Raw genomic sequence first — 19,042 nt, 5'->3', positions numbered from 1 at the left:
TTCTGTAAAGGTCAGCCTTTTGTCCAACATTACGCCTAGGTATTTGGCTTGATTTGACCATTCAATTTGGGTATCAAATAGGGATAGTACCTCATTTGGTCTGCCTCTTCTTTTTTGGTACATAACGGCCTGTGTTTTGTCAGGATTGACAGCTATTTTCCACTGCACACACCATTCTTGTAGTTCGTCAAGAGCTCTTTGTAGATGTTTTGTTGCAAAATGTGGGTGGGTACTGCTAAAAGCTATCGCTGTATCATCTGCGTATAGACTTAGCAACGATCTGGGTTCAGTTGGGGTGTCTGCCGTATATATGGTATATAGATATGGCGACAACACTGCCCCCTGTGGCACACCAGCCTCCATGGTCCCAACTTCGGACAGGGTTGGCCCTATCCGAACTCTGAACCTCCTGTTGGCTAGGTATGACGAGAGAAGACACGTCATCGCCTCACTATAACCATATTGGTTCATTTTATACAGCAGGCCGTCGTGCCAGACCCTGTCAAATGCTTTACTGACATCTAGAAAGACGGCCGCTGTATATTTCTTTTCGTTGAACCCTTTCGTGATATATTCTGTTAACCTCAGCACTTGAAGTTCACACGAGTGCTCGGATCTGAATCCGAACTGTGCTTCAGGTATTGTTCCGATTGCTTCAGATTCTTGTTTTAGCCTAACTAATATGACCCGCTCTGCGATTTTGCTTAATGCTGATAATAAGCTTATCGGTCGATAATTCTGTGGAAATGTACCATTTTTTCCTGGTTTTTCAATCATGATTACGTGAGCCTCTCTGATGAGCCTCTAATAAGAGGCGAAATCGTGGATTAGAGTGCTGGTTTGCGCTCTCTGAACTAAGTTAAAATTAAGACAGTTTTGGCTTCGCATTGCAACTGAATAAAAATGGTATACATTTTTATTATATATTATATATTTATTAATTCCGATAACTTTTCAAATATAGAATTTTGAAACACTGGAATCTTCTTAACACGTTAAAGACGATACCTAAAGCCAGAATCCCATGGAGTGTAGCGTGGCATGCAAAGAGACATAGAAAATATGTAAATGAAAAAGATAAAAACTATCAATGCAACGTGAAATAGGGTTCTTTCCTATAAAATTTGTGATTTACGATACTTGATGGGCTAAGGCCGAATTCTCGATTTACGGCCGGCGCAGGTTCTCCCATAGTTTGTCGGTAAATTAACAAGGTTCAGAGGAAGTCAGATGCTGATACAGAGTAGGTATGTACCTCTTCAACGTTTCCGACTCGGTTCCGGACAGTAAAGTGGCGTGTCAACTTTGCTCTCTATTATTTTCACTATTAATTAAATTTCTATATCTCTTTGGCGACGTGAACTTATGAAGAGTGCCGCGCCACGTTCCATGGTATCCCGGCTTAACACATCATACAAAGATGTAACGCTAATAGGTGTTTTCGTGGTGCACATCCTGAACGTGTTCAGAGGAAGAACGCTTGCGCATTAGAATTTTGCCTGTTAACGGTGTTGAAAAATCCTCCTCTGAATAAAAAGTTATCTGTTCGCGGAGCGCAACAACTTGTCCTGAACGTATTCGGAATGCGTTCAACAAGTTCTGGGATTAAAGAGAGGATTTATTGTCCGCACATGTGCAGAAGTGGATTTAACGAATTTTTTATTTTGTTTAGAGATTTGAGATTCTATTTCTCACCTAACAAATTTAAGATTTTAAATTGTTGTGTTATAATAAAAATTTTGTAAAAGGTAAGGTTTTTTAAATTGTATTATGTATTTCAGTTTCTTATTTTTAAAACCTTTTTAGACGATGAACCTCAGTTCAAGTGATGAAGATTTGGAAGAGATTGTAGGACTTTTAAATGTTCTAAAAAATGCAATTTTTTTTTAAATATGTAAAATTACTTTTCCTGTCTCGGAGGTGTCGATTGTCGTGTCGATGTTATGTCGTAGATAAAGATAAACAATTAGGCAATTGGCATAGGCAACCCAAAAAACATCCGGAAATTGTTCGCGCAGAAACAAATTCTGAATATATTCGGAGACACGCTTGCGCATATATTTGTATCCGGGTTAAGTTCAGAGTACATTTAGGATGTGCACCGCGAAAAGACCTATTAAAAGCCACCTGGGTTGGAAGAAAACAACTGTCTGGGTGCGTATGTGCGTCTAGACAATGGACAGGTCGAACGGTCGAGGAATTATTGTTTCATCTAAATACCTGCCGACCGAGAAATATTTCATCAGCTTGAAAACTATGACGATAGCCAACCCTTGAAAACAAGCACGGCGCACAAAGAGAGAAGAAACCACCTTTAATGGAGTGATTTCGTTAGTTTAATATTCAAGCTAGCAGAATTTTAAAAAATTGTTTTTAGAAATACCACAGTGTTCTGTATAGGTTTTTAGAAATTTGTTACCACGCTAGTATTATTTCACCATACAACTATCCCTTTTGGGGAGTGAATAATTCGGTTAGATTTAATTTAAGATGTACACAATCTTTTTTTTTTCACTCCACTTTTTCAATTTCACTTTACTCTACCTATAACTGAAATAAAAAAAGTGTTCTGATAAGTTTTTACTAAACATTGATCACCCCCATATTTGTCTACTCCTAAACGAACCAATAATCGTCGCGAATGTGTTAAAATCGGTGGTGAAATTATTGGACACGCGCCAACTCGCAACTTTTAATGACAAACATTTTCAAATCAAAATTTACACCGGCCAATTCGTAATTTTTCTACTACCTGACCCTGCCAACTCGAAACTTTATACAGGTGAATTCGAAACCATTGATTAATCTAATACCTCAGGTATAGCTATACAAGAGCTTGGTTACTCTTCCAAGAGACAATACATAAATGTTTAATACCTTTTACACCACCTTCAAAGAGTTTAATTTATACTGGTACATACTTGGAATACCGGTATTAGATTATCAACATCGCTATAAACTACTTAGAAAATGAAAGTTACAAATTCACCGGTAGTTAGTGGGTTATCGAAAAATTAGCTGAGGGCCAGAGTTGCCAGCTGGCCTGTAATTAGGATGGGTGATTAAAATAGTTACGAATTCAACGGGGCCCAAAGTATTAATAACCTCAAATTCCTAGATGACACCGCGATAATGGCAGATAGTCTAGAAACCAAAATGAATGGTGGTCGGAAAAATTAATATCGAAGACTCAGTCTAAAATTAGATGACAAAATCCTGGAAAGGGCGGAATACTTGAGATATCTCGGTAGCTGGATTGACTGTAGGGTTGAAAGTGATGAAGAAATTTCGACCAAAATAGAACTTGCACGAAAAAGCTTTATTAGCGGGAGTTTCGTATTGTGTAGTAGAAGTCTGGCACTGACCACACGTGTAAGAGTATTAAAATGCTACATCTGGTCCATTTTGTTCTATGGGTGTGAAACCTGGACAACAAAAGTGAAGAATATCGACAAATTAGAAGCGTTCGAGCTGTGGTGTTACCGTTGCATGCTCATAATTACGTGGACAGCTCACATATCTAATGAACGTGTGCTGCAGACCATGCACAAAGAGCAAGAATTGAACAACATCATAAAAATGAGAAAGGTTAAATACTTCGGTCATATAATGAAAGGTTACTCCGGTTGATTATTCAGGGCAAAATTGAAGGAAATCGCTGGATCCGAAGAAAACAACTGTCCTGGTTGCGTTAGACAATGGACATATCGAACGGCCGAGGAATTGTTTCATATAGCTGCAGACCGAGGAACACTTAATATTCGAGCCAGTAGAATGAAAAAAAAATATATTCTTGAAATACCACAGTGTTCTGTTACGTTTTTACAATTTTTTAGGCCTGTATCCCCCCATCCAAAAAAAGTTTATTAACAGCAAGCTGAAAATTTATTTCCGGTGTCTAGTCGGAAAATCTTTTATGTATGGGAACACTGGAACAGGGGAAGTCTTAATTGTGGAACGTGATTTTAATAAATTATAAACGATTGTGAAAACTAGTAGGCTGTTTTTAAGTTTATTCAATAGCAAACTTTATATAATATATGAAAAAATGCTTGTCGGACCAATATGTTGGGCATTTTGTAAGTCCGATACGAAGAACATGTCAAGTGACAGGAATTATGTTGGTGGTAAATAGCAGTCTGATTTTTGCATGAGAGTTTAATGAAAGGGTAACAAATCAGTAGTCCAATCACAGCCATTTTCTCGTGGAATTTTGAGAACCAAGATCGATTTCCTTTAAAATTTGGATTTAGGTAGTAATTATACCCTTTGTCAAAATCTACCCTATGCCGAACTGCGCTTTTGCCCTGGGGGTGAAAACAACCCCATCTAGGGGATGAACATTTTTTAATCAAAATAACTATGGAAATCGATTGAGTCACCAATTGTGAGTAAATTTTGTTCTATAAATTTTTTTTGCATTTTTGAAACTATGCATTTTTCATTGAAAAAACCTCACGTTTTATAACCGTTTTTCATGAATAACTCAAAAAAATTTATTAACAAAAAATTAAGAATAAAATTGTAAAATAAGAAAATCTACGGTTTCGTTTTGATTAAAATCTGTCTTCCTCCATCCCCCGATAGCACTATTTCTAGGTCTACCTGTTGTCAAGGAGGCTCTAAGGAAGACAGATTTTTACCATTCCGACCGTAGATTGTCGATATAAATTAAAATAATTTATATCGCAGTATGGATAGAACGCCCTCTAACGGGGAATAAGCGAAATGAATTTCGACTCGAATCAACCTTTCTGCTTAACCCAGGTATAACATACCAAAAGGCACCGCCAGGAAAACATTCCACTGTGCGGTTCAGAGAGCCCATATGAAACGAGTCTTTGTACTCTGTGCAGAGTATGGCATTAACAAAATAAGAAAATCTACGGTTTCGTTTTGATTAAAATCTGTCTTCCTCCATCCCCCGATAGCACTATTTCTAGGTCTACCTGTTGTCAAGGAGGCTCTAAGGAAGACAGATTTTTACCATTCCGACCGTAGATTGTCGATATAAATTAAAATAATTTATATCGCAGTATGGATAGAACGCCCTCTAACGGGGAATAAGCGAAATGAATTTCGACTCAAATCAACCTTTCTGCTTAACCCAGGTATAACATACCAAAAGGCACCGCCAGGAAAACATTCCACTTTGCGGTTCAGAGAGCCCATATGAAACGAGTCTTTGTACTCTGTGCAGAGTATGGCATTAACAAAACAAGAAAATCTACGGTTTCGTTTTGATTAAAATCTGTCTTCCTCCATCCCCCGATAGCACTATTCCATCCCCCGATAGGTCTACCTGTTGTCAAGGAGGCTCTAAGGAAGACAGATTTTTACCATACTCTGCACAGAGTACAAAGACTCGTTTCATATGGGCTCTCTGAACCGCAAAGTGGAATGTTTTCCTGGCGGTGCCTTTTGGTATGTTATACCTGGGTTAAACAGAAAGCTTGATTTGAGTCGAAATTCATTTCGCTTATTCCCCGTTAGAGGGCGTTCTATCCATACTGCGATATAAATTATTTTAATTTATATCGACAATCTACGGTCGGAATGGTAAAAATCTGTCTTTCTTAGAGCCTCCTTGACAACAGGTAGACCTAGAAATAGTACTATCGGAGGATGGAGGGAGACAGATTTGAATCAAAACAAAACCGTAGATTTTTTTATTTTGTTAATGCCAAACTCTGCACAGAGTACAAAGACTCGTTTCATATGGGCTCTCTGAACCGCAAAGTGGAATGTTTTCCTGGCGGTGCCTTTTGGTATGTTATACCTGGGTTAAACAGAAAGCTTGATTTGAGTCGAAATTCATTTCGCTTATTCCCCGTTAGAGGGCGTTCTATCCATACTGCGATATAAATTATTTTAATTTATATCGACAAACTACGGTCGAAATGGTAAAAATCTGTCTTCCTTAGAGCCTCCTTGACAACAGGTAGACCTAGAAATAGTGCTATCGGGGGATAGAGGAAGACAGATTTTAATCAAAACAAAAACGGTAGATTTTCTTATTTTGTTAATGCCATACTCTGCACAGAGTACAAAGACTCGTTTCATATGGGCTCTCTGAACCGCAAAGTGGAATGTTTTCCTGGCGGTGCCTTTTGGTATGTTATACCTGGGTTAAACAGAAAGCTTGATTTGAGTCGAAATTCATTTCGCTTATTCCCCGTTAGAGGGCGTTCTATCTATACTGCGATATAAATTATTTTAATTTATATCGACAATCTACGGTCGGAATGGTAAAAATCTGTCTTCCTTAGAGCCTCCTTGACAATAGGTAGACCTAGAAATAGTGCTATCGGGGGATGGAGGAAGACAGATTTTAATCAAAACGAAACCGTAGATTTTCTTATTTTGTTAATGCCATACTCTGCACAGAGTACAAAGACTCGTTTCATATGGGCTCTCTGAACCGCAAAGTGGAATGTTTTCCTGGCGGTGCCTTTTGGTATGTTATAGCTGGGTTAAGCAGAAAGCTTGATTTGAGTCGAAAAAAAAAATAATAAAATTGTAGCTAATAAAAAAACAAAGATATTCGCGTCTGAAAGACCTATGTAAACCCAATAACAACTGAGTTATTGCTGTTTAAAATATGGTTATTTTCGAAGAACATCGAAATGGAGAACCATTTTTGGGAAAACTTAAGAGACATATTTTAAAGTGCATTAAAAAATATTTCAAATAAGCTCTGAAGTTTTTTGCATAAGAACTGACTGACATGACAAAAATAAAGTCGCTCTCTGCTTTTTTCTTTTTAAAATGTAAAAATTAAACCCTCGTCATTACAATCCTAATAGAAATGAATAGCTTCCCACTTGAAATTAACTTTATTTAGGTATAGGTAATGATACGATCCATGTAATTTGACCGGTTTGGAATGCTTAGTTTAGAAAAAATAGTTGATTAAATCGAAAATAACATTATTAAAATTTAAAAAAAGTGCATTTTTCTTGAATAAATTTAAAAGTGTTCATAATAAGAAAAAATGTTTGAAATATTAATTGTACAATTTATTTTACTGAAAATTTTGATTTTTTGTTTTGTTTTTGTATCATGAATACTTTTAGGTTTATTTAAGAAAAATGCACTTATTTTTTTAATTTAAATAATGCCATGTTCGATTTAGTCAACTATTTTTTCTACACTAAGCATTTTAAACCGGTCGAATCACATGGATCGTATCGTATCAAATATACCTAAATAAAGTTAATTTCTAGTGGGAAGCTACTCATTTCTATTAGGATTGTAACAACGAGGGTTTAATTTTTTACATTTCAAAACGAAAAATCAGAGAGCGAATTTATTTTCGTCCTAAGTCAGTCGGTTCTTACGCAAAAAACTTTTGTCAGAGCTTATGTGAAAGATGTTTTAATGAGCTTTGAAAGATGTCTCTTAAGTTTTCCCAAAAAATTGCACCACTTTCGAGTTATTTCAAATTGAAATTTCTGCATTTCGAGGTTCTTCGAAAATAACCATTCTTTAAAGAGCAATAACTCAGTCGTTATTGGGTTTACCTAGGAATTTCCGACGCGAATCTCTTTGTTTTTTTATTAGAAAAAATTTTATTCTTAATGATTTTTTCTAAAAAATTAAATTTTTTTAAGTTATTCATGAAAAACGGTTATAAAACGTGAGTTTTTTCAATGAAAAATGCATAGTTTCTATCGCAAATAACTTGGAAAGTCTCAAATTTGCAAAAAAAAATTATACAACAAAATTTACTCAGAATTGGTCACTCTATCGATTTCCATAGTTATTTTGATTAAAAAAAATTTCATCCCCTAGATGGGATTGTTTTCACCCCCTGGGTAAAAGCGCAGTTCGGCATAGAGTAGATTTTGAAGAAGAGTGTCAACAGAGCTTAAACCCAAATTTTCATTAAAATCGGTGTTGATTCTCAAAATTCCCCGGTTTTACAGTTTTTTACCGCTGATGAGCGGTCTACAGCTGGAAATTCTGTCCCACAAAATACATGGGACGTTTTCATAGTCCTACGTTCGAAACCTGTTCCACAATTAAAACTTCCCCTATTCCAGTGTTCCCGTACATCAAAGTTTGTCCGACTAGACACCGTTAAGCTATTAAAAAAGTTCCAGCTTGCTATTAATAAACTTTTCTTGGTACGCAGGATCCAGGCCTATTACATTAATTTTTAATAACATTCATACTAACCAGCATATACAGCACTTCCCCATGTTGCTCTCTCTGTTACCGGCGCCCATTGACTTAACAAATTGTGAAGAGAAGGTACCAGAAACCCTTGCGAAAGGCCTTGTACAATTCTGCATAATATAACTCCTCCATAGCCTAGTACTCCTCCTAGCACTGGCGTCAGTATAGTAAACAACGATGTAATAAAGATAGCACAGCATAAAAATCGTTTGGGACCGTAGTTTTTCGCTAGCTGACCGGCTCCAATTTGTAAACAGATGTAGCCCCAGAAGAACGAGGACAACATCAGGTTCTTCTTTGGTTTCCATTCTGGGTATGTCTAGAAAAATTAAAAGGTTGTCGCTAAAATAAAATTATTATGAATTTATGAATTACAAACAATAACAAGCGTTTGAAAGGTTGTCGCTAAAATAAAATTATTATAAATTTATGAATTACAAACAATAACAAGCGTTTGAAAGTGATAATTTATACAGGAGAGAATGAGTCCCAGATCTAAACAATAAATCTGAAAATTCTAATTCCTTAGAGGTCCTTGGCGTCTATAGTCTTGACCAATTTCTTTCCCTTTTTTCAATCCTGTACTTATCCTCTCCGTCTCTTGTACCCATTTCTTCTATTAGGTCAGTCCGGACAGCACTTTCCACTTTCTTTGTGGTCTCCCTCTTCTTTTCTTCCCTTGTTCTCCTGCTGATAAAACTCGTTTCTTTCTTGTGGCATTCGGAAAATATGTCCCAACCATCGCTAACTCTGTGCGCATTGATTTTTTCTATTATTTTGGGTTTCTTGTACATCTCCATGAGCTCCTGGTTTGTTCTTCTGCGCCATTCCCAGTTAGCCTCCTCTATACTACCAAAAATTTTTTTCAGTATTTTTCTCTCCCAAATCTTTAGCTTTTTTCTTCTTTCTGGTTCATTGTCAAAGTTTCACATGCATACAATACCTGGCTATCCTAGCCCCTTTTTTGTCTTCAACAGTGCGTTTAATGAACCTACTGCTTTGCTCCCTTTCAACAACCGTTTATCTCTCTCTCTCTCTCTCTATCTCTCTCTCTCTCTCTCTCTCTCTCTCTCTCTCTCTCTCTCTCTCTCTCTCTCTCTCTCTCTCTCTCTCTCTCTCTCTCTCTTCGTCTCCTCTATTTGTAACTGTTACTCCAAGGTACTCAAATTCAGTTACCTTCTCAAATTTATAATCTTTGTCTTAGAATAATCCATTAAGTATAAGATAAATTTTCTTCTCTCATTCACATACACTTGGTTTTCTCTTGGTTTATAGTCAGGCCATATTTTTTAGCTTCTTCTTCAAATTGTTTGAACATTTTCCGAAGTTCTACTCTTGAACGTGTCAGAAACACCAAGTCACCTGCAAACTCTATGCACTGTTGTGATATTGGCTCCTCTAATTATCTTTTCTAGTACTAGATTGAATAAGTCTGTTGACAGGGGGTCCCCTTGTTTTAATCCTCTGTTGACGTTAAACTTCTTCTTCTTCTTCTTCTTCGTGCGACTAGGATTACTCCTGTTTGTCTGCCTCTTATTCTGTTTCAGTTGTGGTTGACTGTACATTGTCTTTCCACCTTTTCGGCGGCCTTCCAACGGGTCTTCTGCTATACAGCTTGTTGTTTTTACAGATGTTCGCTAATCTATCTGGTTCCATTCGATTTACATGTTCGTTCCGGTTTTTCTTTCTTGTTTTTATCCACCTGTTAATATTTTGAATTTTGCAACGTTCTCGTATACTTCAGTTGCTTTGTCTGTCTCTTAATGATATGCCCGCTATTGATCTTAATACTTTCATTTCGATATTGTTGATTTGTTGTTTCGTCTTTCTTGTATCGGTCCTTGTCTCCGCTGCATATGTTAGGATAGGTCTTACTGTTGTCTTGTATACTTTTATTTTGCTTTCCGTGGTCAGATATTTGTTTCTCCATATGGTTTCTCGGAGGCAACCACTTACTCTTGCCGCTTTTGTCGCTTGTGTTCTTATATTCCTGTCACTAGTGATCTCTACTCCTAGGTAATTGAATTTCATTACTTGTTCTACAATTTTGCCGTCTATTTCTAACTTGCATCTACGCGGCTCTTTATTTATCACTATACATTTAGTTTTTTCTACCGATATTCTCATATTAAATTTATTTGCTGTGATATTGAAAGTGTGGAGCTGCCTTTGTAGGTCATCCTCGTTATCAGCAATTAGTACTGCATCATCGGCATAGCATAGTATCGTGATTTTATGCGCTCCCATGTGGTATCCATGTCGTTTTCTGACTTCGTGAATTATTTTATTCATCATCATATTGAATAACAATGGGCTGAGCGAGTCTCCTTGGCGGATTCCTCCTTTTAGTTCTATGCGTTCTGTTTCTCCTGTTGACATTATAACTCTGGTCTTGTTGTTCTTGTTAATTTCCTTAATTAGCCTTATTATCTGGTGGTCTATTTGTTCAGCTTGTAATAAATTTAAGATAACATTTCGCCTCACCCTGTCAAAAGCACTTTTTAAATCTACAAAGCACAGGTATGCTGGTTTTCCATATTCAATAGACTTTTCTACTACTTGCCTGATAATAAAAATTGCATCTATTGTGCTGCGGTTCTTCCGGAAGCCTTGCTGTTCATCTGCCATATTCGCTTTTTCCTCGATTTTATCTTTTATGACTGCCGTCAACAATTTTAATGTGCTGTTCATCAGACTAATGCCTCTATAATTTTCAGGATTTTTCGAGTCTCCCTTTTTGAGTATCGGTAGCAGGAGACTTTCCTTCCATTCCGCTGGTACTACTCCGATATTTATTATATCGACAAATAATTTTAGGAGCCATTTGAGTAGTGTTCTTCCTCCATATTTTAGCAGTTCATTATTTATCTTATCAGGACCAGGTGCTTTTCTATTTTTTAATTTTTTTATTCGTTCTTGTAGCTCTTCTTCTGATGTTAGTACTCTATCGTGGGTTTCATTAATGTTTATTTCTCTGTTCTCTTCTTCTCCTTCTCCATATAATTTCGCGAAATGCTCAGTCCATTGTGTCTCCGTAATGTTATCTATCCGTATAAATTCAATTATTTCTGTTTTTTGTCTCCTTATCATCTTCCACACCTTTTTCTGAGATCCATAGAGGTCGTATTCCATATCTTTGGTAAATTTCTCCCAGTGTTCCTTTTTGATGTTATCTATTTCTTGGTTTACTCTATTCCTGATTGTCACGTAGTCGTCTCGTGCCTCCGGTGTCTTCACTCTTTTGTATGTTAGGAAAGCTTGTTTCTTTTGATTTGTTAGTGCTTTCACCCTTTCGTCGTACCATGGAGTTTTGTATTCACGTTTATTTCTGTTGACTTTTCTTTTACCTAAAGCTTCTTCTGCTGCTTGTAGGATACTTTTTCTAATAATTTTCCAGGTTTCTTCTATATCCTTTTTAGTCTCTAGGTTATGGCTGTTTAGCTTTTCTGTTAGTCTGTTTCTATATAAGTTTTGTGTCCCTTGGTCTTCTAAGCTTTCTATAGTAGGAAAAATGAAAGAATACCCATGAACGAACATATAAAACACGCTGTATTTTCCTGTCACCGTGTCACACAAAAAATTGGCCAGCGCAAGTACATGTAATAATTATTATTACATGTAACTGCGCTGGGCAATATTCTTTGTGACACGGTGACAGGAAAATACAGCGTGTTTTATATGTTCGTTCATGGGTATTCTTTCATTTTTCCGACTGTATGTTTAACTTATCTTCGACTTTTGTATTTCGTTTGCGTTGTGTGTTGATTTCTATATTTATTTTCCCTAGTACCAGGCCATGGTCGGATCCTACATTGGCGGACGATAGAGTGCGCACATCTATTATATCCCTGGGGTGTATTTGTCTGTTTGTTATAATGTAGTCAATCATAGAGTTACGTCCTCTTATATCTGACCAGGTGATCTTATGCTGTATTGGATGGTCAAAGTATGTATTGTTAATTCGGAGGTTATTCAATAAACAAAGTTCTAGGAGTCTTTCTCCGTTGTCGTTGAGCGTTTCTTCATTAAATCTTTGTGTAGCTCCAGCCACAGGTATGTTGCCGACTCTGGCGTTTAAGTCGCCGAAAATTATTGTTTTACTACCGGCTATTGTGGTGTCCAGTAGATCTTGGAGCTGTCCATAAAAAGCATCTTTTTCTTCCTTGTTTTTGTTGTTATCTGGGGCATATACGGGGATAATATTAAGTGTCGTGTGGTGAAGTTTAAGGCAAACCAACACCATGTGTTCGTTGATATATCTTATTTCTTGAATGCTGCGGCTATATTTATTGTGCATTAAGAGGCCTACTCCCGCCTGTGCTCGTTTGTTTTTATCTACTCCGCTGTACAGGAGCATAAACTTGTTCTAATTGACATTTCCTTTCCCTTTCTTTTTTGTTTCATTCAGGGCACATATATCAATGTTATGGAGCTCCAATTCCTGCACAACTTCCTGTTCCCTTTTGTTCCACGATGCGATGTTCCAAGTGGCAATTCGTAGTTTATTTGGTCTCTTTGTCCTTTTCTTTGCGTGGGTCGTCATCTGTGTATCCGTCCAATTCCGAGGCTTCTGTTCGGTTCTATGAGCGTTAATTCTTTTTACAGTAGGTAGGCTGCTAACCTTGCTCACCAACCCCCTTTTCGGAGGACCATTTCTCCCTTCCTCGTCGGCCCTGACCTTGCCTTCCATTGGGGTTGGTTACCCAATCTCCAGCAAGGTTGCTCAGGTTTTCCAGGGTTCACCCATGCAGCCCAAGCTGCACTTCGTGGAGGTGAGGATAGGGATTGAGTAGGAGAGGCTAGAGAATGCTAACTGGAAACAGCATCTTATATTGCGCTTCACTACCCCTTTGAACCCCTTTGACGTTAAACTGATTTGAAAAAACATAAAGTTTTCAATCCTAATAGCAACATTAATAATATTGAAAAATATTAAAAATATTACTAAAAGATTTTTAAATTGAAAAACTTATTGGTTCATTTCCATGGTAACACCTCCAAGGCTTCTAAAATTTGCAAGCCAGATGGATGCTGCAGTGAAGACAAAGGGAGACAAATTCACAACCCCCGTCTGCAGCTTGATAAAGTTCCAACGGAAAATGGACCTAGTTACTCTATAGGAGTAATGCTAATATAACATAAAATAAAAATGTATACCATTTTTATTCAGTTGCAATGCGAAGGCAAAACAATCTTATTTTTCACTTAGAACAGGGAGCGCAGTCCAGCACTCTGAATCGACGATTTTCGACTCTTATTGGAGTTATCATCGGAGATGCGTAGGCCTGCTGCTCTCTGCTCGAAGTGACCAAACCATGAAAGTTTATCCCCATATCGCAACTGACGTGTAGGGATGAGGTGACTAGCGTCATCTGACAATTGAAAGGTTAAATTTTCAATCCTAATAGCAACATTAATAATATTGAAAAATATTAAAAAACATTACTAAAGATTTTTAAATTGAAAAACTTATTGGGCCATTTCCCTGGTAACACCTCCAAGGCTTTTAAAATTTGCAAGCCGGATGGATGTTGCAGTGAAGACAAAGGGAGGGAATTCTAAAAAGTTGCAATTCACAACCCCCGTCTGCAGCTTGGTAAAGTTCCAACTTGATTTGAAAAATATTTAATGTTTTTAAATGTTCTTACCGGGTAATCTTTATTTTTATCATCTGGACTTATAATGGCAATAACGGCTACATTAAGAACACTTCTCATTCCATAGGCTACAGTACAACCCACAAACAGCAATAAGTATTGAGCATGTCGGTACCCACACCCTAGAAATAATTTTAGAGTTATTGGTTAAAAAAATAATTGTAAACAATATTTTTTATAGTAAATTGTTAAATCACATCATCCAGCCTCAAAAGTCCACTGCTGGAGATAGGCCTCCTCCCCTCGTTTCCAACCCCATCTATCCTGCGCCGCTCTCATCCAGTTTTTATTTACCTTTCTTAAGTCGTCAGTCCATCTTGTAGGCGGTCGACCGACGCTTCTCTTGTCTTCTCTTGGCCTCCATTCCAATAACCTCTTCGTCCATCGCCCATCTGTCATTCTGGCTATGTGTCCTGCCCATCTCCACTTCAACCTGGATATCCTCTCGATGACATCAGTCACCTTTGTTCTTCTCCTGATTTCTTCGTTGCTGATTTTGTCTCGCAGAGTTATTCCTAACATTGACCGCTCCATTCTTCTCTGCGTGACTCTTAGTTTGGTAGCCGCGGCTTTTGTTAAGGTGAGTGTTTCTGATCCGTACGTCAAGACTGGGAGGGCGCACTGATCAAATACCTTTCTCTTTAGGCATGTGGGCAACTCACTTTTAAAAGTTTCTCTCAGTTTTCCAAATGCTGCCCACCCAAGACCTATTCTTCTCTTCAGTTCATGAGTCTGGTTATCCCTGTCAATCGTAATTTCATGTCCCAGGTATTTATATCTATCTACGAGTTCTATTTCCTTCCCAACAATACTGATGTTCTGGTTGGGTACCAAATTTGTCATTATTTTTGTTTTTGAGATGTTTATATTTAAACCTACATTTTCTGTAGTCACAACGAGTTATTGTACCATCTCTCTTGCCATACCTAGATCCTCAGCTACTATGACTATATCATCGGCAAAGCGTAAGTTGTTTAGGTATTCTCCATCTATTTTTATTCCCTTTGTCATCCAATCCAAACTCTTAAAAGCATGTTCTAAGACCGTATTAAAAAGTTTAGGTGCCATATTGGGTCTCCTTGTCTAACCCCCCGTTCTATTTTTATGCGATTACTGTTAGTATGTAATTTGACAGTGGTTGTTGCCTGTAAGTATATTTTGTGTAATAATTTTGTATACCTATAATCTAGCCTGCATTCTTTAAGCGCCTGTAATATTTTGCTAAGCTCAACTGTGTCAAAGGCTTTATGAAAATCGATAAAAACTAGAACTAGAGGTTTATTGTATTCCACTATTTTCTGTTATATATTCTATTGTATATATTCTTTTGCTATATATTTCACTATTGTATATATTCTTTTATGTATAGATGGTCATTTGTTCCGTAACTTTTTCGGAATCCTGCCTGTTCTCTTGGTTGATAAGTCTCTAACTTTCTTTCTATTCTCTTTTAACTATTATTCGCGTAAATAACGTATATAAATGGCTGAGGAGGCTAATCGGTCTGTAATTCTCTAAATTGGCTTTGTCTCCTGCTTTGTGTAATAGAATCATAGTAGCGTTGTTCCAGTCTGTTGGAATATTGGCGTTGTGAAGGCAGGTATTGAAAATTCAATTTCAATTGTTAAATAATTTAAGGTAATTAAAATACAAGCAAGATTGTGAATGGCTATACTGAATCATCTAAAAAAAACTTTAATAGTGTATACAGGGTGTTTCATTAAGAATTGTTCATATCGTAACTGGAGAAACCTTAGCCACAGATTAACCCAACACAGATGCGAAAGCTATGCTATGATGCCGGTACAAAAATTTGTAACCTTGAAACTAAGGAGCACAGTTGTTGTGCCGGTGTTTGCACCAATACAATTGATAACTTACAAAATAGTTCATGTGGTCTATAATACTTACTTTTACACTTGATTTGATATTTACTATATTTACACTAAAAATTAAGACAAACAAAACTTAACAAAACATTGGTCATATAATAAATTTATGTGTTAAACTACTAAGATAAGAAACATCAAACAATGGACAGGGCTAAATTTTGAACAGATAATAAGAACAAATAAAGACAGAAAAGAATTTGCAATTGAGGCGCTCAGAGCAACATTGACCTAACCCACAACCCACAATTTTTTCAAAACGCTTTTGTTACATTAAAGTTATCCCTTATTCAAGTATTTTCAAATGCAGAGTGGCTCAAGCATTGGTTGCAATGAATAAAAAACCGTAGAATAACTTAAATTTAAAATTTGAAAAATAATTTCCCTGTCTCCAGTCTCCAAAAGTCTCGAGTCAATCTCCAAAAGAAGTTGCATAGATGAGAGGAGGATACTTCATATCTACCAGTAATTGCTATTCTCAGATTTATAATCCAGGAATATTTAATTGTGCATGAAATATTTATAGTCCAAGATTTTTTTAGAATAAAATAGAACAATGAATGTCATCTTGATCAACCCTGTCTAATTGAAGTAAATAGCAACCCTATCATCACTAATTTAAAGTAAAATATTAAACTTTTACGAATATTCTACTTACATACCAGGTCTTTTAACTAGAGATTCGCTCTGAACTGGCTCAACATAACCCATTATTTCTTAGTGTTATATCACAATTATTTTTCTTTGTTTTAAAAATATATTTAAATTTGGGCGAAAAACTAACTTATTCTTTTGTCATCGTTTCTGAAAACTATTTTTAAAACGAAGTTTTATTTATTACCGAAGATGGATTTATTGAAAGAATAGCTACACTCTATTTGAATATCTAATCTTGAAGTCTGTTGTGGTGGTACAGTGTTTGTTGACTTGTTCTGATTTCGATTGATAATGAACTAGTTAACCCGATTTACTATTATTGGAGCCTATTGTTTATTAACCTTGTGTTCTTAACAAATATTGTTAGGATTGAACCTTTCTTTCTGATGGCTGTCAGAATTGCACCCTGCGTGTATCACGTTTTTTTTAATCTTCACATGTGTTCAGCATATCATCTTGGTGTGATCTTGATTACATATCATTGACAAATATTGGGTTGTGAAGATTAGGTCCTAAAACCAAAAAAAGTTAAGTTAAGTTTTCTATTTTAGTGGGAGGTTTCCATTTTTTAATTTAATGTTCCATTTCCAATGAAATTAATTTTACATTGCGATAGTTTTATTATTTAATATCAATGTAATAATGTAAAGTTATAAATTTTTATTCTTTTAACATAAATATAATGTATCAGTGCATATAGAGTGGATCATTGGACAAACTCTCTCTCACGACATTGTATCAATCAACATGTATGCTTATTGTTATTATATGCTGTAACAGATTTCAAAATAAACATTAAACAAAAAAAAATTCCATCAATCGTTTTTTCCGATTATAACGCTATCTATCCATAATTCGAAAAAATTACTCGAATAAAAGTTACTTTTTTTACGTAGGGAATCAAAACCTGCAATAAAAAATGGGGTCTCCTATTTAAGATTTTAAAGTAACCCCCCACCCCACCTTCGTGGGTGGTCGTGTTTGGTGTCATTCGATAGATTTTTAAAAAAATATTGAACACGTATTTTTTCGTTTTTTGATCTGATGTTCATTTCGCGAAATATCGCCGGTTTCCTATTTAACATTTTAAAGTTACCCCCCACCCCTCGGCGTGGTGGGTCGTATTTCGTATCAGTCGATAGATTTTTGAAAAATATTGTACACGTATTTTTCAGTTTTTCGATCTGACGTTTATTTCGCGAAATATTTGCTTTTTTTGTGAAACTTTGTGACTCATCCATTTCCTTACGTTCCGCTCAAATCGTTAGATTTTTTAAATATACACTGTTCTGCATGGCCTTAACTTACCCTATCTTAATCTGACGATTTTGAGTTTTTCTAAGGATAGATTAATTTTCAGACCCCCTTAACGAACTCGATTGTATTAAGAGTCCATATATGGTAGGGGTTCATTTACAGGGGGTCTACCCCAAAATCCCGACAGCCAAAATCCCGACAGCCACAATCCCGACGTCCAAAATCCCGACACGCCAGAATCCCGACAGGCCAAAATCCCGACAGACCAGAATCCCGACAGGTTTGATAAGTTTATTTTTAACATAATATGTAATTACATTTATTTCTTGTTTTTTGTTTATGGCCAACTGTTTTTTATTTTTTGTTACTAAACAAAAGTATTTTGTATTAAAAGTATTAAACAAAAGTCGGAATTTTTACTCATGCGAGGATTGTTGCATATCGGGATTTTGGCCTGTCGGGATTCTGGCGTGTCGGGATTCAGGCGTGTCGGTGTTTTGGCCGTCGGGATTTTGGCTGACGGGATTTTGGCTGTCGGGATTTTGGGCGGCACCGATTTACAGGGTACCTACAAGGTTTCTCCCCATGTGATTTTCTGACCCGATCGGCTAACTGCAAAAATCCCCGCTTGGGCTCCTCTACCATATATAAATCGACTATATAAACGACTATATAAATCGTGGCGTAAAAACGTCAGCTATTATTCAAGATAACGCCAAAAACAAAAACGTTTGAAATGTACACAAAAAAATTGTAGTATTGATAAATTTAATTTCTTATAGTTAAGATTAGTTTTTTCTATCGTTTTGTATATGTAGTATATTTCATGAATTTGCAACAGTTTTGGATTCTCGCTCTAGGTACTGTACAGCATAAGAAATACGAAAGTAAATATGAAACAACAATGAACAATTCCTAAATTGAATTAATAGAAAAAAAATGTGCACGGTATTAATAATTTAGATCTTTGAAATATATTTTTATTCATATCTATATTTACCTGCAGATATGCCCTTCTGCAAGCCACCCTGCAGGGAAAAATATTTGGAAGGTAAGTCCAGGAAGAAGAAGAATATAATTAACGAACCTCAGAACTGGGCTCAACACAACATCTTTACGCAGCTTTTCCGCATTGCTGCAAACAAATAAAGATTTTCATTTTCATCATCAAAAAGAAGATATATTTTTTTAGTCTGTCTGTAGCCAACAAAGCAAGTAATATAAATTAATTACCTTATAATTAATTGCAATATTAATTAGTTATAATTTTATACAAAATTGACTCCTTTTTCGGTAACGCCACTGGCTGAGTTTAATATTTTTATCCTCTCAATCCAAGTGGATATTCTTTGAATCTGCCTGGCTGATTTATGTGACAATAATAAATTTTTAAAATAGGGC

The 19,042-nt window shown here is 36.3% G+C and overlaps 1 protein-coding gene across 1 annotated transcript in view; it reads right to left on the bottom strand.

Moving 5' to 3' along the window:
- LOC126882022 (putative inorganic phosphate cotransporter) overlaps window positions 1-18,797 on the bottom strand; it is a 42,136-nt gene extending 23,339 nt beyond the window's left edge. Inside the window, exons 1-4 of the mRNA XM_050646798.1 lie at window positions 18,642-18,797; window positions 16,390-16,896; window positions 13,830-13,960; window positions 8,182-8,500 (exon numbers count right to left, since the gene is read on the bottom strand). Coding sequence (XP_050502755.1) covers window positions 8,182-8,500; window positions 13,830-13,960; window positions 16,390-16,438 — 499 coding nt within the window. The 5' untranslated portion in view covers window positions 16,439-16,896; window positions 18,642-18,797. The remainder of the gene's footprint in view (window positions 1-8,181; window positions 8,501-13,829; window positions 13,961-16,389; window positions 16,897-18,641) is intronic.
- Window positions 18,798-19,042: the final 245 nt, after the last annotated feature.

Source organism: Diabrotica virgifera, chromosome 3 (assembly GCF_917563875.1).
Source record: "Diabrotica virgifera virgifera chromosome 3, PGI_DIABVI_V3a".
Classification (NCBI taxonomy): domain Eukaryota; kingdom Metazoa; phylum Arthropoda; class Insecta; order Coleoptera; family Chrysomelidae; genus Diabrotica; species Diabrotica virgifera.
Note: the sequence above shows the minus strand (reverse complement) of the source record. Positions and strands in the feature narration are given on the sequence as shown.